Here is a 26,362-nt window from a genome sequence, read left to right as displayed (position 1 = left end):
AGCAGTGGTTTTAACGAGTTCTTCGTTGCACTGCTGTCGCCGCACCACGGCAGCTGCCGAGCGTGCCCGAGTGCGCCCTGCACGTAATGAATGTCCACGCCCTGCTCCTTTGAAATATCAATCCCACAACTGTTGGATTAAGGTCTCATGAGGACAAAGGAGCTGGCTGCACAAACTATTATGATTCTGTTCTATACACACAAACGGAAACATTCATTTTGAATATACTGTACATTTACTATTAAATAATGACTTTTGTTATCAGAGCTACTAGCATTACTAGAACTATTATTATCAACTATGACTAGTTATTAAACAGAGATGGGGAAATCCAGTCAAGGGCTGGAGTCAAGCCAGGTTTAGTGTCCTGCCCGGCAGGAACTGCTTTCACCGAAGGAAGTGGAACCCTAGGTGGAAGTGTTGTCTACCTGTAGGACAGAAGACCCAGCTTGAGTCCAGGTCCAAGAGGACTGGAATTGCTAATCCCTGCCTCTAGGATAACAGGCCTTTTATCCTGATGTTCTCTACAGTTAACTGTTAGTGTTGTAATAGACATATTGTACAGAGTCGGACAGCATGTAGGTTTGTCTTCTTTTGACAGAAGACTGACCAGGAGCTCCAACATTCCTGCCTGGCCATGACCTTGTGCTGATCTGTTTAGCTCTCAGAGCTTGTCCCTTTCTCTACTGTTGATATTCTCCAGTCCATCATCATCTGTGGTCCCCAATTTTTTTTCCTGTTTTGCTTGCTCCAGGTACTGGAACCGGACCTTCGTCCTGGAGCTCAGCCAGGACAAATGCTATGTTCACATCAATGTTCTAATAGTTTACTCTGGGCAATGTCCTTTTCTGCTTTGTCAAAGCTGACACCGAAAAGCCTTGATATTATCTGCCTTCATTGCCAGTTTTTTGCTTGTATTTTTTGTTGCACTTTTCACTTGTGAAGACATCCTCTGCACTCCATCTACGTCTACTCGAGCGACCACTGCCAGAGCTTGAAAGCAAATTGGTCATGATTTAAAAATATGTGCTGTCCTGTGCAGCAGCACTGTAGTTAGGGGCCAATTATTTACTTTTCCTGTGTTATTTTAAGTAAATAAGTTCGATAGTTGCTGCTTGGTGTGGAGGTTGGACAGGGACAGCTGCAAAAAGACGAAACACGAAAGTAAGAAAAGCCGCTGAGTAAACGAGCAAACTGTGTTATATGAGGTGGACAAGGTGTTGGTGGGAACAGGCTTTTCTTGGGAACCTCGGGCCTGGAGATGTGGAAAGGCACCACTGCAGAAATACAAAAACTGGATTTCCAAAGCTGTGCCTAAAAAATCTAAAGTAAGATTTAAAAAAAAAACAATGGCAGTGCCAGGACTCAATAAATCAGCTAAAATTCACCCAGGACCTTTTTCTTCTTTTCCTCCAGTGCCTTTGCTTCTTTGCTACTGAACACAGTCTAATTTTCTGCTGCCTTTGGGCTTCTCTAATGGTGGGGTTTCACAGACTGCCAAGGGGGAAAGTTAAGAAGGCTGATGGTTTCTGGCGGCATGCTGCAGGTCCAAAAATACTCGCTCACTTAACATCCCGGCGGGGTGATGGAGTGAGGGAGAGCAGAGAGGGGGCAACCAATGATGCAGCAGCAGGGGAAAATGGGAGAACGCAGTTGAGCCAGGTGAAGGGGGCTGCACCTGTCGGGAACGAGCGGAGGGGTGAGGGCTATATCCTCATCATCAACATCTGGCGCTGTTGTTAGCAACATGCAACAATAAACAAGGTAGTGCCTGCTGCACCGAGCCACGGATGGCCCGAATTAGGCCAACAAATAAACACAAGTGCATTTCACTCACATTTACGATGATCCTGGGTTCTCGACCTATAGTTGGTGGTTTAACTCTAAGTGACTGAAGAACAGTCGATTTCAGGTTGTCAAAACCGGGTTAAAATAGCGTTTTTGGTTTTTTTTTGCATTTAAAGCCTAACAAATGTAAAAATACTTAACAGGTTCAAGGAAGGGTCATTTTCAGTGACAATGAAAGATTTGCAACTTCAAACATTGTCATTTCAGATGTTAATGAAACATTTACTGATACCTTCCACTGAGCCCTGTTACCTGTGATTTGCCCCCTCCGGATCGTCTGGTTGGTTTTCCAGCGCAAATGACACTTTTTCAACTCAACTTTACATCCATCTATGAAACTGCGATGATGTATGACATCCTGTCATACGTGAGCACGGGGAAAATAAACAGGCAGGCAAACAGACTCGCACACAACCTTAAGGCCTGCTTCAAGACCTCTGCACAAAAAAATCTGTTCCTAAGAAGAATGGAACAGCAGATGACTGAAACTCTTCCTTGCAGTAGACGAGAAAATGCAGAACATAAAAATTACTGCAGGAATGCCATCTCTTTTACTGTTTTTGACATGATGTTATAAATGTCATGCAATGGTTTAAGTCATCTTTTAATAAACTTTTGCAAAAACTAAATTCCCTGAGTAGAAACTAAAAAAACTTGAGACAATCTGAGTTTTACCAAGAGGAAAACTGTTTATAAGCAACTGAGCTTCACTCTGTTTCTGCGATGTTTTACTTCTTAATGTTCCACAAATGTCCAAACCACCCTTGCACAAAAGCTAAGTTCCACATCGCCTGGAAATGGCAAATAATTCCAGCTAATTTATAATGAAAAGCTTGTAATAATCTATTCACCCTGCACTTTAGCAACTAATGTGTGGTACACAAAAATAGTAGGTCACTGGCAGAAGGTGAAATGTGAATACTTTGGGTGGAATGTAGATTGTTCCACCGCTGGAGAAACGGTCTGGAAAACACACCCGTAAAAACCCAAACTGTGCTGCTTAAGGAAACAAGCTTAGCTGTTTTCCTCTGGAAGCACCTGATGAGAGCCAGAGCGCCGACTCTGCTGTGCCAAAAACAGACACGTCAGGTCTGCGATCGATGGTTTTTTAGGCCAGACGAGAGAACCAGTGGCTTACGATGACCTTGCCGTGTTTGACTTGTTGCTGAGCCTTCCTCTCATCTTTAAAAAATGACTGACCTCTCGTTCCAGATTTATCTGTGCCTCGTTAGTGAAATCAGAGATTAGTCCGGAGCTGTGTGCTACACCATGCAAAGACCCCTCTCCACAATCACTCTTCTGGGTCTCCCTGGGTGGGGAAGAAACAAAAGCCAGCAAAAATCCAAAATTGTCATTTCTACTCAGTCAGCCAAACACATCATCTATTCGACTCGCTGGCATCGCTGCGGTCAGGCCCAGGTAACCTGGAGTCAAGCAACACTGTCTTTTTTCCGAGCGCAGAGAAATAATAACAGCATATCAGAGGGGAGCTGCCAGGTTGTCACTCTGTTTACAAGCAAATTTAGGGCTCGCCGTAAATGAGCTGAGATGAGATAGAGATGTAAATACGTCGTCACGGTGAGAATGTGCATCTGAAATCAGAAGCCTGGCTTTGGCGCCGTTACCTAAGCAAGTGGTGGAACTGTCACCCACAGGAGGATGTTGTTTTGTAGTTTGTAGAAGACACACAGTAGGACATTAAAATAAAGAAAGAGGCAACCACAAGTAAACATTAGCCGGATTTTTAAGTATTTACATGTGGCCAAAAATATCCTTATTTTGGGAGTGCAAATGCTTTCACTGCACTCACGGCATCATTATGTTGCAATTCCTCACAGCAGTGGTTTGCCTGTGTGTGTGTGTGTGTGTGGTGTGTGTGTGTGTGCGCGCACGCATGTGTGTGTGTCACACCTCTGCTCTCTCATTAAATGTGTCTGTGCTGACCTCTGTCCCGTGAGAACATGCAGTGATGGCCTGTTGTTGCAGACAGGGCGCTGTGTTTTTTTTAAATAGACAAGAATTCCTATTTTATGCAGACCACGGCAGCACAGCTCGGTTTCTCAGACTCAACCGTGTCTGCCCCTAAAAGTCGAGCTGATGATTTAAAAATGATCAGGTTGGCGAGGGCCCATTATTCCGCCCTCTCCCAGCTCTATATTAAGGATGTGAATCATATAAACAGTGCCTGTCCTGATGTTTGTCTGTTATCACATGCTGGTCATTCCCAGTGGCCAAAAGCCACCAGATCGCAGCTTCCTGTCTCCACGCGGTTTAATCCACCTTCTCCCGAAGCTGCAAGTTTACAGCTTAAACCTCTCCTCCTCCCCACCTCCCAGTCATTCCCAGTCACAAGGCTACTCCTGACAGCATTCTTCCTTGACTGCCAACAACAACACAAGGATACCTGGATTTCACCTAAATATATCAATTCTCTTCTACTTCATACTTCCACTCCACTTGATTTTACAGTCAAATACAATAATTCTAATACTCTTCTTGAATAAAACTGTTTCTTGGTATATTATTGGTAGTAAAAAGCATTATTTAATGCATTTGGCAGCCCACATATTATTAGCCCACGCATTAAAAGAAAGTCAATGGTTCAACTTGACCTGGGTTAGATAGCTGTCTAGATATATGCTGTTTGTAGAAATGATTGCTTTTACATATGTTGTAATAACACTGATGAAAGGGGACAATCGCAGTTGTATATTGACAGTAGGCATCAGGAAATTCACTCATTTCAAAAAGAAGCTTGTAGATATGTCACTGATGATCTCCATGAGATATAAATAACTTCAGCTTTCATGCTGAATATATTATGTCCACATTAAGCACCAAAATAGCCGAACCACGTTCCATGCTAATGTACGCTTTGTTTTATCTCATTGTTCAGTTTGCAAATTTATGGTGTTGAAACATGAAATCTGAGAAGAAATAATAGTACCGTATTTTCACGACTATAAGGCGCACCTAAAACACTGAGATTTTCTCAAAAATCGACGGTGTGCCTTATAATATGGTGCGCCTTGTGTGTAGAGTTCCAAAATCTGCTGTGCGCCTTTGGTGGGTGCACTACGGTAAACGCTCCGCCAATAGATTAGCGGCACACCTACGCGTAAGGATCCCCTAAAATGGCACCAGTCAAGCGAGACGCGTATGAATGAGGCTTACTTTAAACTGCAGGCCATCGAATATGCGGCTGAAAATGGCAATCGAGCAATCTTAGTGTTTTCGCTTTATGAGGAGGCGGCATCTCTCCATACGCGCAAGGACAACTGTTGCGCAGCGGCTGCCCGCGGATTACCAGGAGAGGGTAGCCATCTTACGCACCTACTGCTGCGACAAGATAACCGTGCCCAGCCACATCACCAACATGGATGAGATCCCTCTGACTTTTAACATCCCTTTGACCCACAAAGTGGAGAAAAACGGACCGGCACGGTGGCGATACGCACAACGGGGCACAGGAAGTCGTCGTTCACCGTGGTCCTCGGCTGCCACGGAAACGGACAGGGCGCTGGATGACGGAAGGCGAACACTCCTTCACAAAGACTATGAGGCAGCGGCGGGCAAGTTATGCCACCATATGCGGGTGGATTGTAGACACATGGGCTATGATACCATCTTCATGTATTGTAAGAGCTTTCACAAAATCAACGCTGAACCGGAACCGGTCGGTGAGTCCGATTCAGATGATTAAGAAGAGGAATTCGGGATGTTGGACATTGGAATAGTGCAGCTGTTTAATTCAGATACAGAAGATTAAAACTTTGATGGTTTTGTGGCGGAAGAATGAATATTTTGTTAATAACTGTGTCGAAACTCACTGTTTTACTTCCGTTGTTATTTTTTACTGTATGTTTCAGCATGCGCCTAATAATACGGTGCGCCTTATGTATGTTTTAAATACAAAAATAGCACCCATAACTGAGACTGCGCCTTTTAATACAGTGCGCCTTATGGTCATGAAAATACGGTAACTCGTCTTTCCACACAATGACTCTGTTTCTGAAGATAATCCACAGACCTCCGCCGTGGCTGCTGTGGCTCTCTGGGCCGCCTCAAAAATTCGCTGTTGAAATTTTTATTTATTTATTTTTTCTTTGCCGCATGAACACTGACACGTGCAGAAACGGCTGGAGGCTGTTTATGACCCAGGTCCAATCCTCCAATGATGGGACTGAATAGGTGTGATTACCGCCAGCACATGTCCGCACCAGGGCAGAAACGCTGTGCGTGTGAACTACCCATGTTGTCCTTTGCCACAAAGACCGATTTCTGATTCTTCGTATTTGCTGCCGTAAGAATGGGTTGAGCATCAAAACTGAATGTTTAGGTCATTCTGTGATTCTCAAGTGGTATCTAAGTGGATGCTCCATTTTCCATATTCCAGCTCCAGTGCGCATGTAAACAGGTCCAGACCACGTGTGCGTCCTGTCCCAGTGTTACAGGATCTGTTACTCATCCTCTTCAGCCCAGTTTGGTATTCTCATGTAATTCTGACTGCTAACGGTTGCTAATTAAGGGGAGACCTCGAACACTGTCCTCGCTCTGCTGGGTTTTCTCTCTCTGCTCCCTCTACATGAGGAAAGAGCATCTCAACCGTTCCGTTTCATTCAGTCGGCGCCACCATGCAGTCTCATGTCTCCCGATAGGCCGCTGGTGCAGAAGCTCCGCTTCAGATCTGAATCATCCCTTCAACAATCTGAACCCAGTCAGCCTTGGCTGCAGCTCCAGCTCTGGAACAACATCTCCTCTCTCTGCCCTTTTTTTCTCGCTTTCCTACGAGACTGCGGAAAGATCAACCCAGAGCCAGCTGATCCACATTTCTGGGTTCCTGCTATGGCGAAATCCTCATCCGTCATCTATTCAAGAGCAACTCATCATCATGGAGCACCGAGTGTCATTGTCTCTTCATTATCATCTCACTCTGTGGTTCACGGTGATTTACACTAAAGTCTGCGAACGTGGCTTCATAATTCAGATGGAACAGCTGCCTTCACTTCTCAACACAAGGATAGACAACATTGGATCAAAGTTGGCATCAGTGAGGTTCACTTTAGTTGAGGGTTTAAGTGTTTACAAGTTACTTTTGCCTAAATTTGAGCCTAAATCCAGCTAGATATTGAGCTTTAAAGCTTCTGTTCTGATAATAAGAAGGGGAAAAAAAGTGGAGTGACGGATCAGCTCTACCTCCACCTCTGGAGTCGAAATCCAAACATTCCTTTTTCTAAACATCAGGGTTGCTTTTCTTCCATTCACCTTCATGATTCCAGAGCTCTTTAAGTGCCACTGAAGTCTCCAGGATTCAATAACTGTCTGGCACTTGCTGTGACCTCATTTGAAAAGGCTCTGAGGACCTCCGATTTCAAACGCTGCTGTTTTTATTGAACACGTTTCTAAGAAAGGTTTCTGCTGAGCAGCACCTGATTTTGAAATAAATCACTTTATATTTTCACTGGCTGACGCGAGAAGCAATAATTGTCAATAACAAATGTAAATGAATTAGAGCTGCATCCTAGCTAATTTAGCCATGATTCAAGCTCCCATCAGCTCTTGCCTATCCCTTTAACCCCCCCATCTAGCACCATCATCAGGTTAAATATTTAGTCTATCAAATCCAATTGCTTGTGAACAGATGCCTTAAAATCTAATTACTCTTATACCTTGGGTTCCATCCTAATTACCACGGTGCAGCTATTTTCCGGGATTTAGCCATTCACTACGGTGAGCTCACGAAGCCATTACGGAAGGGAAAATGCATCTCAACAGAAACTTGCCACTAAAAATAAGCCAGCATTGATTTCTAACTTATATTTGAGGTCATGAAAAAAAAAATTCATCTAGGCAGCATTAAACTGGGATCTGCTGAGGTTTCTTCTCCCTACAAGACAGATTTCCCTGTGATTGATTAGTTGGATGCCTGTCAGTTTTGAAACAAAATAATCGACACTTCTGTCTTAACATTATAACCTCGTCCATGCTATGTAAGCACTAAAAACATAACTTTCAGTATTTTCAGTATTATATAAGTATTTTTCCTCACCAAGCAAACTATTTTCACTGGTTTTATTATACGCTGGGCCAGTACAGCCTGCAGTAACAGGACCTAAGAAAAGCCAGACTTGTGTAAAATATTGCAGTGAGAACTCTCTGTGTATGTCGAGAAAAACTAAGCCCACAATGATCTATGTGATATCAGTCGGGACAAAATCTAGCAGAGTGCAAATAGGGAAACATGGAGCCAGATTCCTGCCACTTAATGTCCCATTAAAGGGCAATTTGGCATGAAACCCCTGGCATGTTTGATGGAATTCTGCCGCTCCTTGTGTTCAACAAAAATCTCCAAAGGCTTTAGACTGCAGGCATGTGCACATGTGGATGTGTGCATGTGTTCTTTCAGACCAGCAAGTGTAGTTTTCCACTGGGGTAAATCTGCACTCTCCATCTCATGCCACGTCTGACTGCCCTCTGTAGACATAGATAACACCGCGGGCTCAGCCGCAGCCAACTGGCCCATTAATAAACATCTAACCAATCAGAAGACGGTTACCAGGCACGCCACTTCCACTTTAGCCAATGAAAAGCACTTCAGAGGCAGGAATCCAGCAAAAGAATGTGCCGGGAGACAGTGTTCTGCACAGAACTTTTCCCCTCATATGGCCTAAAAGGTTGGACAGTTTTACCTAAATCAAGGGAAACATTCACGGAGCTGATTTAGTTCAGTCCTTATCCCTCCAATGTGAGATTTATGCGAGAGCTGCTTCCAGGGCAAACACTTTTCTTATAGGAGGATGAAAAAAAAGAAAACCCACAGGAAATGATACAAGCTGAACTAATTTCTCTCTACCTCTGTAAAATCAGGTGCAGAATTAAAATTTAATTTTCTCGACTTTCCCGCGTTTATCTTGTTCAGCTGGGTGATCTGATAGGAGGGGCCTGGCAGGTGGGTTATTCCCTGAGTCAACAGCACCTCAAGAACTTTCCGTGGGCAGATTGAAAAGGTTCTCTTGCATGTAACAGAGTTACAATTCTGTAACCATGCCAGAGTCAGAGGAATCCAAGAGGTCGTCCACGCCAAGGAATTATATAAACCATGGTGATAAAATAGTTACTCTATTAAAAACAGCCGGCTAGCCAGGTGAAATAAGCCTTTTTGAGGGATTTCACTTATTCGAGTATTTGTCTTTCTCTCTCCGGAGCTTTGATGTAAGAAAACAAGCTTCAGGTCAGAGAATTCAAAGTTGTTTTGATTAGGATGACCATCACAGACCCGTTTTTTTTTTTTTTAGGAAACCCTCACACGCAGATAATAGGAAACATATTTGTCTAGATGAGGAGCTTTGCGTCCATTCACAAATTCACCTTATTTTCTTTCTTTCTTTGTGTTTTTGCCACTTTTAAAAAAAGATAGAAAAGCTGTGTTTCTTTCTGTAGTTGACTTAGAATCGAATGTAAACCTACCAAAGAGGTTCAGATAATTTAAACATTTTTCTTAAAAAACCCTGAAATATGAATATCTGCCTGTCAGCTTCAACCTGTCAGTGGATTTTCTTGAGAGAAGAAAAAAACGCAGTGAGTTTGTGTTTAAATGTGACAACTGTCAAAAATATAGAGATGTGTGGAAACTGTTCTTAATGTAACTGTTAACACACCTGGTTCTTTTATAAACATGAAAGGAAAACGAACCATTGCTCATTATGGTTCCGGTTTAGTAGTTTAACATGCATAACATATTGTATATATTATACTTGAGTGAACATATGCTACTGTAGGTGTTCTATATTTATAAGATTTAATTCTTAGGTGTCAAGCCGCTTTCGCATCGAGACATTTGGGCAAAACGTTCCATAAAAAAAACTGTCCGCTTTATTTTTTCTTTAACTCTGATGTGTGTTTTTGATTTAGTTAAAAATGAATAACAGAGCAAAAGAAAGAAGGGAGCCCTCGGTGACCCCGAGCAGCGTGAATACAAGTGATTTATGATGTAAGAGATGAATCTTCATTGGTGGTATTCAGCCAGTGCCGAAATAGGAAGTGTGTGTTTTTACATATCACTCACACATACAGACAATCCGTCAGCCCTCTGGACATACAGACCGCCCTCCTTCCTCTTTTCTCTCAACAGGATCTGATGGATGCTTCAAAACAATAGTTGGACAGTGAGCATGTTCCACATGCTCCACATGTTCTACATGGACCAGTTGTGTCTGGCCTAATAAAGCCGGGTCAGAGCAGCTTGTGGGTCATTCCTTCAGCCAGTCTTCAAGTGACTGTGTGCATATTTAAGCATATTTCAGCATTTTGAATAGAGAAAGTCTGGGCTATTATTCTGCTGACACTTTTGAAACTTTTGTTTTGTGGTCACACCTTTATCTAAAAGTTACACAGCTGTGTCTGAAGAGCTTTTGGAGTTTTTTTCTTATAAGTAACGCCTGGTTCAAATTTCTGTGCACCCTGAGGGCTCGGTCTGACCTATGGGTCAAAATCAATACCAAAATTACATTAGGGCAGCAGTGTATGAAATAGAAAGAGTGAAAGAGAGAGTGACAGACAGGGAGAGAAAGAGCAGAGAAGATGATTAAATATAATGGACCATCTGCAGGAATTTAAACAAAGTGTGCAGATGGAGAGACTGAAAAAAACAGAACCAAAGAGTCTGGACGAGAAACCGTTTAAAAAAATGTGGCCCCTTACCAGCACGATAAACAAAGTTGGCCTCTGCCTCAGAGGAAGACGGCGAGAGCAGCTCGTCATCGTACTCGTTGGAGCTGAAGGAGCCCGAATGGTTCCTCTTGCGGGCCTCCATGACAGCGTTGGCCACCATGACGTGGCGCAGGGAGTCGTTCAGGTAGCGGTGCAAAAGGCTGCTCTTGTATTTGGGCGGAGACACGTAGTCCTCGCCCAGCGCCGTGGCCTCAGCGGCCGAGCGTAGACCCGCTTCCATGGCAACCATCGCAGAGCCCTCTTTCTTGATCACACTCTGGTACATGGGCTTGTTGAGCTCTCCTGAGCTGCTCTGAGCCATCTGAGGATTGTCTCCATCTACACAGCAAGAAAAAGACCCCAAAACATTAGGACGCAAGACAAAAAGAGACCGTCACGTGCTAATAAATATAAATCGTAGCTTTGAAAATGAGCAATGCCAATTGAGTGGTTGGTTTTGTTGCTTTTGTCAACATTTTTTACACAGTCACACCAATATCGGCTTTAATATCTTTTTTTTTTTTTTTAAATTCTGGTATAACGTACTTTTTTGTGTTATGATATAAAAGTGTGAAAAGACCCTATAATTTGAATTCAAATTGCTCAGTTTAGCTGGACACAATGACATACTTGTGCCGTTGTAATGGCGTTTGCACAATACTCAAATACAAAATTTCGAATGCTAATTTTGCTAATGTAGTCCGTGCCTTAATGGCACTTGCACATTTCCTTCAGCAAATTCTTTTCAGTTATTTGCATGCTCCTGGCCTGACTCAGAGTCTGGTTATTTGAGGTAATCCTGAATCACAGCAGTGCAGGGAGATTTTGACCTGGCGCTCCTGCCCTCCCATTGGCACCACCTCAAGAGCAGAAAGCCCAGTTGAGACTTAAGACGCATTACCAAACCATAACGGATGCTAGGCTATTTCCTTCCCATTAAGAGTGGCTGCCCCTTCGACTCGCCTGCAAAAATAAATAACTTCCCTGGTGCGCGGCGGCTGAAAAGAGTGACTTAAAGCGCAGGTTGCTACCTGATGAAAAGTGTGCAGCAGAAAGATAAAACACCGCACTGAAAAACCAGACATCCCATGGCAGATCAGGCAAATCAAAAGTTCACTCTGCTTACAGTCCCTGCCAAGACTGTAATTTTGGAGGTTGGACGTTTGATTTAGTCTGGCCCAAATTAAAATTCAATCAGAAACACATGGATGAAGCGTATGTGTCTACTTCCCCTCTACGGTCAGAGTTTAGTGAGTGCACAAGCATCTCCTGCACAACCACACAGGCGATTCTAATTGCAGCCCTTTCGTTCTGGGTCTGTGTTGAAAACGACCACTGCTGACATCTAGCTCCTCCCCCACAGGTTGTTCGCCACTGAGGGGCTGCGTGATGTGATCATACCTTCACATTTAAGGTGTGACTAGTATTTTGTTTTCAAAACTGTACTCTAATTTTTCTTTTAATTAAATTCTCCTCACTGTGTTTTTGAGCTCTATTTGACTTTCTGTCCAAAGTCTCTTGTCTCTGCCCTTCTGTCCTCCTTTATATCCAAAATGGGACCAGATGTGTGATTTAGACTATCGGCCTGTTTCTGATTCTATTCGTCTGGTAGCAAATTCCTGTCTTGAATGTTTATTTTGACAGGTCGTGCGCAGATGGATGCCTCGACCCTGCTGCCATCTGTGGCCACGAGGTTGCACAAATATATTGTAACATAAAGCTATATTGATTTTTTTTGCTGAAGCGGGAGCAGAGTGTCAGCAAGTTCAGATGTCAGAAATAACCTCTGAAACAAAAGTGCAGGCTTAAAAATATAATGGAGGGCCTTTTAGCACGTGGGTCAGATGTGGAAGCAGGCTGCGGGTAGCTTCGCAACCATAATGTGTGAGGGGGAAGAGTCAGGAAGATACACAAAGCCTCCGGCAGTACAGTGGCCTGTGGAGGACACAATGCAAACACCATACATACATTCCTCTTTCAGCCACACGCACACTTAATTAGAGGCCGCTGACACCACAACACTCATCCTACCTTTCACTGCACCAGTTTGTATGTTTTGGGTCTAGTTTTTAGTCTTGTGTCCATGCTTTTAGCACTGTGGGTGAGGGGTAAAAAGGCAGTTGCTGTAAATATGCAGCAGAGAAAGAGCTGCTGGGCACCAAATGCAGGCTGAGACAGAGGGTAGCTCTGTGAAGTGCCTTAATGACAGCGTGTCATTGCCCTCCATCCACAGTGTCTCCTTCCTGGATCACACACTCACCATTTCTATACATCCAGAACATGGCTCTGCATAGCATCAGCCTGCATTATGCCTGCCACAGAGAGAGAGGCCTCCAGACTCGCCTCATGTCATAATGCCAGATTAGCATTTCAGAGCCACAAGAAGGATGATGTAAGGAGATTTTCCCCAGTCAGTGTGTACAAAGATCAGCAGGGTCACACGGGAATGTTTAACCAGTTTCACACCGAGCGTTTTGATGTGATATCTTTGAAGTGATTATCTGTCGGAGTGATGGATAGAGCTGCGCCCGTGCATATGGAAACATTTTCCACCTAAAACACATCAATATGTCTCTTTTAAATGGGCCCACGTGTAACGTTCACACTCTTTTTATTTCTTTTTTCAGCCTAAATATCCACTGAAACTTTGCAATCAGCTTATAAAAACATACTGGCAAAATAAGAAAAGCGCCAAAGAATGACAATAAACATTTTGTTTTGGCCAAAATGTTTATTGTCATTAAAAGCAGTTAGAAGGATATTACCTGAAATGTGTAAGCAGTTATTTCCTGCCAGATTAAAAAGAACCCAAGCCTCAGCATGCTGTACTTTTATTACACTTCAGATCTGAAAATAGTTTCTGCAGGACCTTTGACCGTGCAATTCCCTTGATGAGTATCCTTATTAAACTCTTCTTGGCCCGACCGCTTCTTTCAAACTGTATGTTTCCATCATTTAATGCTGTAATGCAACCTTTTTAGGTTAGAGGTTTAATAGTCTGTGGAGGTCTGGGGTCAGTTTCAGTAATCCAGCTGTGATCTTGGCAGTTTTTGAGTCCACTGTGCATAGTCCTCTCAGAAACCTGAATAGGGAGAACCGCGCCATGGCTCGAGCCTCACCTTCTGAGCAGCTGTCGTCGCTGCTGATGCTCAGCCTTTCTGCATTGCCCTGGACATATTTGTTGTATAGTTTGATCCTCAGAGCCCAGCTCAGGTCCGGCTGCCTCACCGTATTCTTCAGCCGCCTCCTCGCGTTCGCAAACCAGTTCGAAACCTGGACGGAGAAGGGAAGCGGAGGAATGAAGCAGCAAATAAAGTCATTCTCACCTCAAACTCTAAGCTGAGAGCTGAAGATGAATTCGGAGTCAGGTTGCAGAGCAGCTCCCTGAAACCAGGCATTAAGAAGCATCCAAGACACTCCAGAGAGACATCCCAGCATGCATCTTGTCTGTGTCAACATGAAAACCATTCGATGCCAGCGCAGCCAGCGAAGTTAATGTTTCATTAAGTAATGTTCCGACCGAGATGAACGCCCCTGCGCACCCTGCCTCCAATAATACACTTTTTCCAAAGTGCTCTTCAAGATGCAATAAAAGAAGACACTTGAGGCAGTGTTCTACCTTTCACAGAGAAGGGAGACTATTAGATGTTATACTAGAATAACTTTTCATGCTCAATAGACTTCAAGCAGCTTGAGGAGACACTGAAGCAGGGGCCTTATGCTAGACTACTTACTTTTTCTGACCCCTTCTCTCAGGATCATGTTTCTCATTAATAAAGTCCATCCCACACTCTTTTGTCTCTGGCAAAGGCGAGGCGTGGGACGGAAGTGACCAGGGTGGGGGACGAGACGAAAAATGGCACGTCTGCTCAGACAGCCCGATCGGAGCCACGATCCATCTGAGCGGGGTGCAGAGGAAACACCAGGCAGGTGACAGAAGAGACGGCGATGGCGTTCTGACAGAACGAGTGCGGAAAAAGTGTGTGTTTTATTGCGATATGGAGGCTGCAGATGTGAAAACACCTGCTGACAGGTGGGTTTCCCTTCATATATTCTGGACTCTCACCGGCAGTTTGGACTATACATCATCTGGTGTCTGTGGTTTTCAAGTTAAGATCAGAGAGAAACTGCATCTAACTGTTCATTATCAAATGGCTGAAGAATTTTAAATAAAAACAATTTATTCCTTAAGTTAATACGTAAATACATATAAAATTTCATGAAAATCCATCGCGTCTGAGTCACTTCCAAGACTGATAAAAGATCCAGATCCAAAAGTTAATGAGCTCATTCTTCATTCTTAAGCCACATGGCAAATTTCATCTAAATCAGAATCAGTTATGTTGATGACAAACACACAGACAGGTGAGCACAAAACCTCACACATGTGCTAATAATAAAAATCAGCCCTTTTTTCCCCTTTATTTGTTTTTTGAGCAGCATTAAAAAACTAAAAGAAACAGAAACACACAGATAACAGAAGTTTTACTGACATAAAGGTTTACACGATCAAACAACTGTAAAATTAGGATTAAAGTTAAAGCTTCATCCCATTTCACTTGGAACTAAAATAAATTCATGAACTTTATGGAATGTGCTTCTTTTTGGAAATTGTGTTTGCTTGTCATTGCCCTTGTTCACCATTCAAGAATTCACCTGACCTCTGAAGCTGCTGCTGGTATAAGTGTTAGTTTTAGTGTGTGTGCGCATGCGTGCACTCATTCCTCCACACTGCCCACCCTCACCAAAACAAACACCTCCATCAGGCTCCCAAAATGAAAACCAGATTAAACATTGTAGCCGGCGGCCCAACAAAGCCACCGCAGACTTTGTGAGGCTGTATCAATGACTTTGTCAGCCAGATGATACTGTACATACACAGCTGCCAGTGCCAGACACACAACACGCTCTAAATCTACTACTGTGTTTCCCACTCAGAGGTCAGTCTGTCAGCATGCCCACTGTGTCCTTGGATTATCAGCAGAGCATGGACGAGGACCTCTGTGCATATAGCTAGGATATAGAACAGTGGTTCCCAACGTGTGGGCAGGCTCTGTGAATGGCTTAGATTATAAACAGGAGATTGAAAAAGCAAAACAAAAAATAGGGAAGAAAATTCCTGCTCTGCAGAGTGTGGTTTCTTTTTCTGGGTTTTCTATTTTCGTGTAAAACTCTGAACAGATTTTCAGTTCATGTATGTATCATTTTTGGGGGGAGAATATAGACAAAAAAAGCACACTTTTAAAATGTTATAAGTTAAAAGCGGACATGCTGAGTGCAGCATTAAAGAGAGATTTAAAATAATGGTAACCAGCGCTGCGCAAAAGCTTTAAAATAAACAGCTGAGGATATAAAAACATGTCAGTCAGTCTCTTGATTCAAACGCACATTGAAATTGAACTTTTCAAACCTAATGAGATGACTGCAACGACAATGGGGAAATTTCGCTTTCTCCTTCAGTGCATGCCGGCGTTGCGCAGCGTATTTTCAGACTTTTCTACCTTTGATTTGATTGCTGCCGCATATTGCACTGACCTGGACCAGCGTCATTTGAGAGCCAAGAGCGAGCAGAATTTTCTCCGTTTTGGTGGGATAGGGGTTGTCTCGGTGCTTGTAGAGCCACTGCTTCAGCGGCCGCGCCATGTCCTGCAGAGCCTGACGCTTGTGTCTCACTTTCCCCCCGCTGGGACGACCCCTATCGAGAGGAAAACATCATCAGAAAAACAACTCGGCGAGGAAACAAAGGGACAACTTTTACTTTTATGCATAGGCTGTTTCAATTTTTCCCTGCGGCAACCGAATCTGCAGCCCACGCGTGCAAATGACATCATTATTTTTGGCTGGCGTGGCGACGAGTTTGATTGGAAAATCAACACATTGAATTAGATTTTAGTCATAAAAGTGAACCAGAATTTTGTTGTTTGTGGACGTCAACCAGTTTAGCGCAGCTGCAGGGTTCCATGTGTTGCCTGTTGGTAGTGAGACATGAAGAGAACACTTTCTACAGCGTGCCATTTTCTCACTCTGCACGCTGCAATTAAACGCCGTGAGGCAAGATGGAGAGACGGAGAGAGACAGTGAGAGAGTGCCAAGACACTGCAACAAGGCAAACAAACACTTTTTGCTCGGGAAAACCCTTGTGCCAGATTAACATTTCACAGCTCGGAGAAGTAGAGCAAGAACAATGAGTTACAGTCACAGCCAAGCCACCGCACAAGGGACTGGCACAAACCTAAAACTATGGTTTTGCTTTACAGCGAAGGACTATGATATAACTATAAAAACATCACACTCTGGGTGGGGATTTAAATTACATCCAAAGTTCCAAATCAGCAAGATTGTTAAAGAAAATGGCTGTATGTTGAGAATAAAATAGCAAAAACATTCTCAAAATCGTTTTAAAGTCGTCACCAAGTTCTTAAGGTTGCTTCCCGTGCACGGTGCAGCGCTCAGCCTCACCTTAGCTGCAGGTTTCATGAACCTGTAGATGTCACTATGGTGCTGCAACTCTGCTCCTTCTCTTTATCTCGAGAAAAAGGGCCCGCTGACGGCAGATGTAACATATTTTAGTCTGACCTCAAGTCTGCCTGAGGTTCATGTTCTACAAATATTTTCCTTGTAATGTAGATCAGCACGAACATCCGAAAAAGACATTTTACTCGGTGCTCGGAACTCTGCTTTTAAACACCTCCGAGTTTAATAATCTAATGTTCTTCATTAGTGCTAATGCTTCCCCTGATGTGACGCTTTATAATCCATCGACTCATAATATTGTTTTTCAAGGTTGCTTCTGTTTTAAAGGCCGTTGGCCGCCCTCATATGCAGTCAATAAATAGGAAAGCTGATATAGGAAAAAAAAACTAATTACAGCAGCTTTTCTTACACCTGATCCTTGTCGCAAAAACGGGGGGATGGTGTCTATATAGTACCAAGTAGATTTAATATATGGATTAAAAAGTGTTTTCCTGAGTGACTGGACCACACACTGAGTTGAAGGGCACATTTATTTATTGGAAGCAGATGGAGACCTCTGCGAGACACCTACTAAACACCCTGACCCACTTATTATTTCAGAATTCGCCGTTAACGTCAACACCTAAATGGTGAAGAAGGGGGAAAAGACCAAATGATCAAATATCAGATCGCAGCTAAAGCCACAGGAGCCACATCCAAAAGTACGAGGAGAGTGCGGACTTGTCAAGAAACATACTTTTCTGTGCGTAATTTACGCACAGCAGCACGGTCTGCTTGATGCATCGGAATAATGACTGGTTGTGTGGGATGCTGATGCGCTCATTGGCATCATCATTCATCCTTTATTAATGATGCGCGCAGATTCTGGACTTTAACACAGAAGCCCTGCTGAGCGAACCTCCGAAATTAAACCAATAATCGAGTTACTTCTGCACAATAATTAATGGGAAGCTGCACGTACCCACTCCTCCTGTGTCTCATAGCCTGGTTCTCTCTGATGGTCTGTTTGCCGGAGAGCAGGTCCGGATGTTGTCCGTCGATGACATCCAAATAATTTCTGCTGCTCATCTCCACCTCATTCGCCTTCTCCTCGAATAAGACCTGGCCGCTCAGCTCGTTAAACACAATGGTGTTCATTGTTGAGCGGATATAGTCCTTCGACTTTAATTCTCTGTGGTGCAAAAGTCACAAAAACACTAACGGCTCCTTGGCTTCGTCACAATGTTCAGGTCTGTCTCCTGTGGAGCAAATGTGGATGTTTAAAAAATAACGAAAAAAAGAAGAATCAGGATAAATGTAGACAGCCGCGGTTTTGTTAGGAACTAACTTTTAATCCAAAAACGCCAGAAACAGGAGCGTTAATAAAGCACTGGAGTTTCCCAGTGCAGAAAGAAATAAGGCTGACAAAAGCCGCACTTGTTGACTGAGTTACGATTTAACACCTTCACTGTGGAGCGTGTGGAGAGTTTATCCCTCCACCCACACAAATGCTCCGCATTAAACAACGTGCAGACTCTCGACCTTAAACGGACCGTGCGTAACGTGCGCCACTGTGATGCGTCATTACACCATAAGGTCTCTTTATGTAAACATCAGCATCATATAAAAGGAGCTGCAGAATGTATCAACCCTGGGAAACTTGCTTCCCCCTTTTTACCATTTCACGGAAAAAACAGCCAAACGAACGTGAGAATTATTGTATCTAATCACGTATCCATTATTTTATCTAAAGAATATGACAACAGGGTCCGGGCACCGGTGTCTGGACAGAAGAGAAAATCAGTTTTGTGACTCTAGCCCTTCACTCTTTCTAAATGCCGCTCATCTTAACCTTCAATTTTTTTGTGCAGGTTGGAAAGGCGCCCCGTTGTGCCCTTCGGCGCAGCGGCAAACAGTGCGTGTGTCGACGCGCGCTAACACAAACACCAGAATGAACCTGTAAGTTGGCGGTGAGTACAGAATCCTGTCCGGAAAACAGCAAACAAATGAACGCGCGTCAGTTAGAAAAGTGGACCATTCAAAGTGAAACACGTTCCGGTACCGAACTCTCCGCAGAGTCAGGGTTTCTCGCTCAGTTACCTGTGTCCGGCTCCTCTTGCGTCTCTCAGCTCACTGTAACAACAATTCCGTGTACTGCCGCCCATTCCCTGCGAGCATGTTCTGGAGCGGAGTTCCTGAGCTCATGTCGCACGCACGGCCGTCTCCCGGTCTTTATTCATCGGCCCGCTCGGCACTGCCCGGGACTCTGAATACTTCACCCTGATCATGTTTCCTCGTACACGGCCTGAGCCTGCGAACATACTGTAAATGATTTACGCCAGTTCTGGGGCCGAGGCCAGCGCCAGAGAGAGGGAGGCGAGACAGACGCTGCGAAAAAGAAGCTGTCAAAATCAGAGGGTGCAGAGCAGCCTCATTGTGACTGAGCTGAAAACGTTTAATTAATTTAAAAAATATATATTCCAGATACTGTAGTATTGTTTAAACTGCGTGTTCGCGGAGTTTACCAACGAAATTAGAATAGCAATTCTAAAACCGTCTGTCCCACCCAGTCTAGTTACTGTCTAAGACTCAGTATGATTATAATTCTCTCTGTCCCACTACAGCCCGTCCATTTAGCCTCTCTGTCCCACTATAACGAGTCAATTTATCCTCTATGTCCCACTATAACTGGTGCAATTTATCCTCCCCATCCCATTAAAACGAGTATCATTCATCCTCTGTCCAAGAATAATGAGTCGAATTATCATCTGCAATTATAACAGTGTGGTGGACACATAGGGGTGTATCTCACACCCAGGTGATGCATGGGGTGATGGGCGTGGTTAGCCCTTGATTAGATGCACTGTTCGAAGTGCCATTCGATATTGTCTGGTGGATGCGGAATAAAGATGTTAAAACCGTCTGCTCAGTCTGAGTCTTTCCTCGTCCTGCCACAGCATCTCTATTCCATGCTAACCAGTCTGTTTACCCTCTCTGTCCCAGTTCAACCAGTCCATCTGTCTCTCTGTCCCATTATGGCCTGTCTGTCTACCCTCTGTTTCATTATAACTAGTCCATCTATCCTCTCAATCCAAATATCAATCAATCAATCTCTATTTATATAGCATCTGTTACAATCAAAATTGTTTCTAGGCGCTTTACAGAATCCCATGGCCTGACCCCCAACAAGCAACAGTGGCAAGGAAAAACTCCCCTTTAACAGGAAGAAACCTTGAGCAGATCCAGGCTCGTGTAGGGGGACCCTCCTGCTGATGGCTGGCTGGGTAGAGAGAGGAGAAGGGGGAGGACAGGTAGAGGAGGGAATAGGCAGAGATCATAGAGATACATTAATAGCACAAGCTGCTGGTATAAGAGTAGAGTGGGTCAGCAGGGTCGGAGGTCAGCAGGCCAGCATACAGCTATAAAGGTGGCGAGACCTGTTGATGGATGGGGGGGGAGCAGAGAAACAGCTCAGTATAACCACCACACGTTCATCCATGTTGCCTCTGAATGGGGCCATTAACCACATAATTAACCCCCCAACACATACACACACAGTCTGCTGCTGAACACTTGGGAGTCTGCTGTCACCGCCGGTACACTCTAGAGGTGTCCCATCATCATGAGTCCGAGAGTCGTAGCTGCTCAGCTGTGCACTCCTCCAAGAAGAGGGGGTGAGAGAATAAAGGATAAGGATAAAAAACTTTATTGGTCCCACATTGGGGAAATTACACGTTACAGCGGTAGCCCGTGGTGTACAATACAGAAAAGTACTAAAAGAAAAAAAGATAAAAAGACTCTTATATTATGTACATTACTATGTACATTATACAGTATATACAGAAGTTAAAAATTATGTACAGAGAAGCGCACCATTACTGTTTATTTGTGCTTATTTGCATTTACCAAGGGACGTTTCATCTGGCTAACAACTTGTGCAAACATGCCGTGAATGGTTCCCTCACGTATAAGGCTGGGGAGAGTTTGTTTGTTCAGATTATACACAATATGTACATTTTCCCTCTGACATGAGGTGACTGCTGTTACATTGTGTAACATGGTTATTTGTTATCTAATCTCGCAGGTCATTGAGACCTTCTCTGAGGGAAATATTGGGGTGGGGGGGGCTCTACATTGGGGTTCTTTTCAGTCTTCTTTTTTTTTTTCTTTGCAGGTGTTTCATTTCAACCCTGGAGGAATCGGCTGGACTTTCTCTGGTCCTCTAATCTCAGAGTCTGACTGTCCAGCTGTTTCAGATCAGTATTTTCATTCAGGGATCGGCATCAGATTGCTCCAAAGCATTCTGGGAAGAGTGGAAGGGCACATTTGACTTTTACCCCGGTGACCAGGGTTTGTGTAACCAGCCATTTCCTGAACACAAACACACTCTCACATTCAAACTTAAATACTCAAACCTCCACAGCCAACGAAAGGTAAACGTCAGGGTTAAACGGGGACGTAGAGCCTCTGCTGCACATCCGAGTATCAGGAGATGACCTACACCTTTTCTACTCTGCTAGAGAAGCTTTTTATGTTGATTAAGTGAGCTGGGTTATTTACTGGCAGCTGAAGTGTGATATGTGTCATTTACACAGATTCTTGTCTGCTAAATATGTCCAATTTTAAAAGCAGTTGTTCGAAAAGTTTAGAGGGTGAAATTAGGTAGAGGGATTCATAACTTATACCTTTAACATTTTTCAGTTATAGAAAAAAATCGGTAATCGATCAATCTAGGCTTTAAAACAGAGCCATTGCTTTATTGGCTGTGCATCAAAAAATGAAGATTTAAAAAATAAAGGAATTAAATTAAAAGATTTGACTACATTATTCCTTCGTCACCTTCTACATTGATATCTGTATTTCTGCTGCTCACAAAATATTTTAAAAGTTAGCTGTTGCTGTGATTCAGGAACACATACCTCTGTCTTAGCAGCTAATCAGGACACGTTTTCACTGTTGCTCATTTTTATAGCGCTCATGTCTGTGAAGGTCAAAATGATGACCTTTGAGGAGACCCCAAGTTCTACGCATCGATGCCGAACAGCTTCGGATACTGGGATGTTCTTGTTGGGTATGAGGGAACAGACAGTCTTCAGACAGTCCATAAGTGGTTACAACATGGGTGACTCGATGTCAGCACATCGTTAGAGTTTAAAAAAATTTCAACCCCTGTTTCTGGACTGATAATCTGCCCCCTCAGTTAAAGTTTCATTTCACCATGTAAACCAAGTTGGAATTATAGCCCAGTAGTCTACTTGTAAAGCCACAGACATATTTCTTTAATAGTTTGCCAGCTACAGTGGAAATAGTGACTGAGGAGAAAATTTGCAGTTTGTTTAAAATTACCCAATTACTGTTTTCAGATGACATTTAAACACATTTAAACATTTGGGACATTAATCAGTGTGTTGCTGTCGTGCGCTGTCTGTCCAGGTCTATTAAAAGTAATCTCAAGTAAAACCAAGTGCCACTGAAAGTGACTAGGGCTGCTCTTTGAAATCACAGTGGGAAGTAATTGTGACTTGAGCCGTCACACGCGCTTCAAACCCTTGATTTTGCACATGGATTTCCAAGAATACACAAAGTCCAATATCTGATGAACATGTTGGATGGGTGCCACATTCACATTTCAGGAAAGGCCCTTTACATGCTAACATCTATAGATTTACGCTTTATTTATCTGAACATTTGTAAAGGGGTCGTGTTTAAAAATAAGCCATAGAGTAATTTTGGCTGATCTCTGCTTGGCAAACCTCCAGGTAATTTACACTCACAGACAGGTTTGAGATCTGGAGCACTTGGAAGCGCTTGTGTGAACTGGCAGGAGTGAGTTGCAAAGCAATATTTATGTGCAGTTTTTGTTATTTAGGAAAAATCCCTTGATCGCTAGAACAAGGACTTAATGCTGTTTTTTTCCTCCCACATTTTTTTAGATGCCAATTTCTGCAATTACACAAAATTCATTGCAGAAACACAAGCTTGGACTGCCCGTTGTAGTTTTCTACTCCGTGTTTGTGTCTCCATGCATACAATCAGATTTAGATTTAAATAGGATGTTCCATAATGCCTTGCTGATGATTTGTTGATTTGGTGCTATTCCCCCAGTTGCATGTCTTCCCCTTGGGTCCAGGGCTGCCGGAGCTTGATGAAAAGGCTGTGATGAAAAGTCTGGGATAAAATCATTTTTGGTGCGGCGCCATACGGAGCTCTCAGGTTGGTTCATGATTCAGAGGGGGAAAACCTGGCCCGGCTTATGGTTCACAGCTGTGCGGTCGCGATCGTGTGCCAACTCATCACTGTGGAGTGTGTGAGGGGCTCACTCCACATTATCCTTCAGTACAAACAAATGTAAGTGTCTGCTGGCTGTCAGAGTCTACCCGTCTTCAGTTTGCTGAAACCAACATCTCATGTCATGTTATAGACATCATGCAGTGAGGCTTAAATTGAAGATGCAGTTTTAAGCAAATGAGTGAGGTTTTAATAAAACTTGAGACATCCCTCGCTAGTTTCATCAAGTCACAGCATTGGGGGGTCGTAGATTTCACAATTTCCTCCCTTTCAAGGTCAGGTAGAGGACCTGACCCATCGTCACTCCCACCTCCCGCCTCCTGATGACAGAACAAAGATATCAGATCTGAGAGAAAATCTGTTTCATTTAAAGACCTGGATATCCAGTTCTGCAACTTGATGAGTAAGAATGACTAATTGGGAGTCCTGCACAGAGCCTCGTGCACTCTGTAATCTGTGAGAAATAATGAAATAAAAAGTAGGCATTTCAAATGTTCCAAATGCTTGAAATCGAGCCATATTAAATGACGATTGGCCCAAATAATTTCTTTACTTTTCCACCCCAGTATCTCTGTGCACGTGTCATCCGTATTGTTACATATGCACACACCGTCCAGGATGATGCCTGTGGAAATTTGTGAAACAATTGTGAGACAAATACTCATTTGTGAAGCTCACGAGTTGATTCTTGCCCCCCCACCAAACTGACTAAGAGGAAGTGATTGGAGGAAACAGTGAACAAACAGAACAGTTTTAAATGTTGTGGTCTGAGCCTTGGTGGCCTGTAAATGCTTTTCTGAGGCACATCTGGCTACAGCGGAGGCTGAAAATGAACCAAATGAAAAAAAAAAATCTGTTTTAAAATATTTAGATTTGCATCTTTCCATGATTGAAGCGACACCACTCGGAGTATATATACTCAGAGTGTCCTCACTTCACATCCTGTGTTATTCCTCCCTGCCGGCTGAGCTCCCTGGTCTGCTCGGTCTAAACGACAATATTCGTTTTGACTTTGATTTATGAAATTGCACTTAACAAAATAACCGAATATTTGCGCAAATGCAATTACAAAGTGTCCCATTCTCAGTGCCGGTTTGACAGCATCTTAAAGGATACCCAGCGTTTCCGACAATATCTTAACAAATCCCATCCAACAATTTTTACAACTTTCCAAAACAGACAGTGCAATAATCAGAAACTGGCCTGCTGTGCTGATATGGAAAAGCAGCGAGCGTTTGAACAAGCTGTCTTTTTATTTTTATCTCATAGGCACTAACATCATTTTATGGATGTATTACAAAAGTGTCTGAAAGACTCCAAGAGTTTCAATTGAATTATTTTTGGTTCTCAAACATACAATAACAATTTGAACAGACTATTATTCATCCTGTGGTGAATAAATGTACTGGTATTCATTATTCTTTCAAGCTGTTCTTTCAGCTCTGTGGACACAAGCTCAGGGTTTCTGATGCTACCACTAAGGCTAACTGGGAGGATTAGATGTTACTTTATAACAGCAAACAGACACAGAAGAAATCTAATTTGTTTATTTATTAATACTCAAGCTGATAAATGTAAATTAAATTGGTGGACGGATTCCTGCCCAGAAGATCCTCTTTCAGGAATGAAATGGATGCGTGTGACACACAACATGAGCATATGTAATAATATATGTATATATTTTAAAGCTAATTCCCACATGAAGAAGAGAAGCTGTGTTCTCCTGGACATTCAGCAAGGCTGCCTGTTTGGATGGAACTCTGAGAGCTCCTTGTGTACGAGCATGTTTTTAATGGCAGCAATGCAAGCAAACCACACCGTCGCTGCCATGCTGCAGTTTGTCAATTCAGATCAAAAATAGCAATCTGACACTGAAGGAGAGGGGAGTCACCTTGAATATGCTACTATTCATTAGTGTCTCTTTAGGAAATTATGTTTCTAAAGAGGAGATGTAAGTGCTACTGTGCTCCTTTGTGGTTGAATTTTCTCTTGAAAAATCTTCCATTATTTCCAGTAATTTCTACATTTATGTCTTACTTCTGGTGCATTTTTCCTTTACAGATTGCAATCAATACAGACAAAAAATGAAGTTACCTTTAACAATTACAAACTTTAGAAGCACCTTAGACACAAAGAGTGTGTTAAAAATGCTCCCCAAGTCATGGATGAGTCAGAAGATCAGAAGAAAAGATTTTTTTAAAAATCTGTCAATAAATGTGTGTGCGTGATCCAGAGACAGATCTTATTTTAGTGCAATATTCCATTGTTTATAAAGCTGATCATAATATGCAGCACTTTCTCATCCTACTACAAAAATAAGGATATACTGTTTACAGCATAGGTGTCAAATTTGGCCTGCAATGTAATTATATTTGGCCCGCGAAGCCATACCAATTGACTATTAGAGCTGGCCCGCCGGTATTATCGCTTAAAGTGCATATGCTAATACTACAAATACCGCTCTGCTGGTGTTTTGGTGTGAAAATCCACACTCTACATCAGCTGGTGGTGGTGGTAATGCACCAATTTGTGGCTTGCCAACCACCAAGAAAGAGGAAGTAGTCATAGCGACCTTATATGCTAATACTAATTCTGGCACTACCCCTCTGAAAAATGATTAAAGGAAAGGCAGAAAATAGGACCTTTCTGAACAGGTAGGAGGCAGAATATCTGTTTAGATATGTAGACGGACCTGTCTGTCTTGTATGTAGAGCCAATGTTCATTACAAGGAGGACAACAGCAGATGACACTATGAAACACCAAGACAAGAACCTGGAAATGACTCAAAGGTGCCAGAAAGTAGAAGAGATGAAAAGGCATCACATTTACATTACATTAACTTACAATGGCAAAAGGCTGCTGTTAAAATTTAAAAGAGAAGAACTGAATACCCGTGATGTGTTTTTTTTTATTTGAATTTCGATTTTGCATGTGTGCAATAATAAATTATATATTGTATTGTGTTAAGCTTTGCTTGTTCCATGTTCATGTTGGGTCCTTATCAAAAGGTTCCCTGTTATAGCTGGAGGAAGATTTTTTTCAATAAATATCAATGTTGGCCCA

The 26,362-nt window shown here is 43.0% G+C and overlaps 1 protein-coding gene and 1 long non-coding RNA gene across 4 annotated transcripts in view; one reads left to right on the top strand and one right to left on the bottom strand.

Moving 5' to 3' along the window:
* The window catches only part of mkxa (mohawk homeobox a), a 23,583-nt gene extending 4,295 nt beyond the window's left edge, over nt 1-19,288 (bottom strand). Inside the window, exons 1-5 of one of the 3 annotated variants that reach the window (XM_057013431.1) lie at nt 19,111-19,267; nt 17,993-18,269; nt 16,093-16,252; nt 13,677-13,830; nt 10,549-10,896 (exon numbers count right to left, since the gene is read on the bottom strand). In XM_057013431.1, the coding sequence (XP_056869411.1) occupies nt 10,549-10,896; nt 13,677-13,830; nt 16,093-16,252; nt 17,993-18,168 (838 nt within the window). In that variant the 5' untranslated portion in view covers nt 18,169-18,269; nt 19,111-19,267. Of the gene's footprint in view, nt 1-10,548; nt 10,897-13,676; nt 13,831-16,092; nt 16,253-17,992; nt 18,661-19,110 lie in introns of those variants that run through there. The other 2 variants (XM_057013433.1, XM_057013432.1) reach the window with 2 other exon arrangements.
* LOC130514070 (uncharacterized) lies at nt 18,852-26,362 on the top strand. Its single transcript, XR_008946900.1, has 2 exons — nt 18,852-18,980; nt 21,185-26,362. It is a non-coding gene; the product is annotated as an uncharacterized LOC130514070 (long non-coding RNA).

Source organism: Takifugu flavidus, chromosome 17 (assembly GCF_003711565.1).
Source record: "Takifugu flavidus isolate HTHZ2018 chromosome 17, ASM371156v2, whole genome shotgun sequence".
NCBI classification, from domain to species: Eukaryota; Metazoa; Chordata; class Actinopteri; order Tetraodontiformes; family Tetraodontidae; genus Takifugu; species Takifugu flavidus.
Note: the sequence above shows the minus strand (reverse complement) of the source record. Positions and strands in the feature narration are given on the sequence as shown.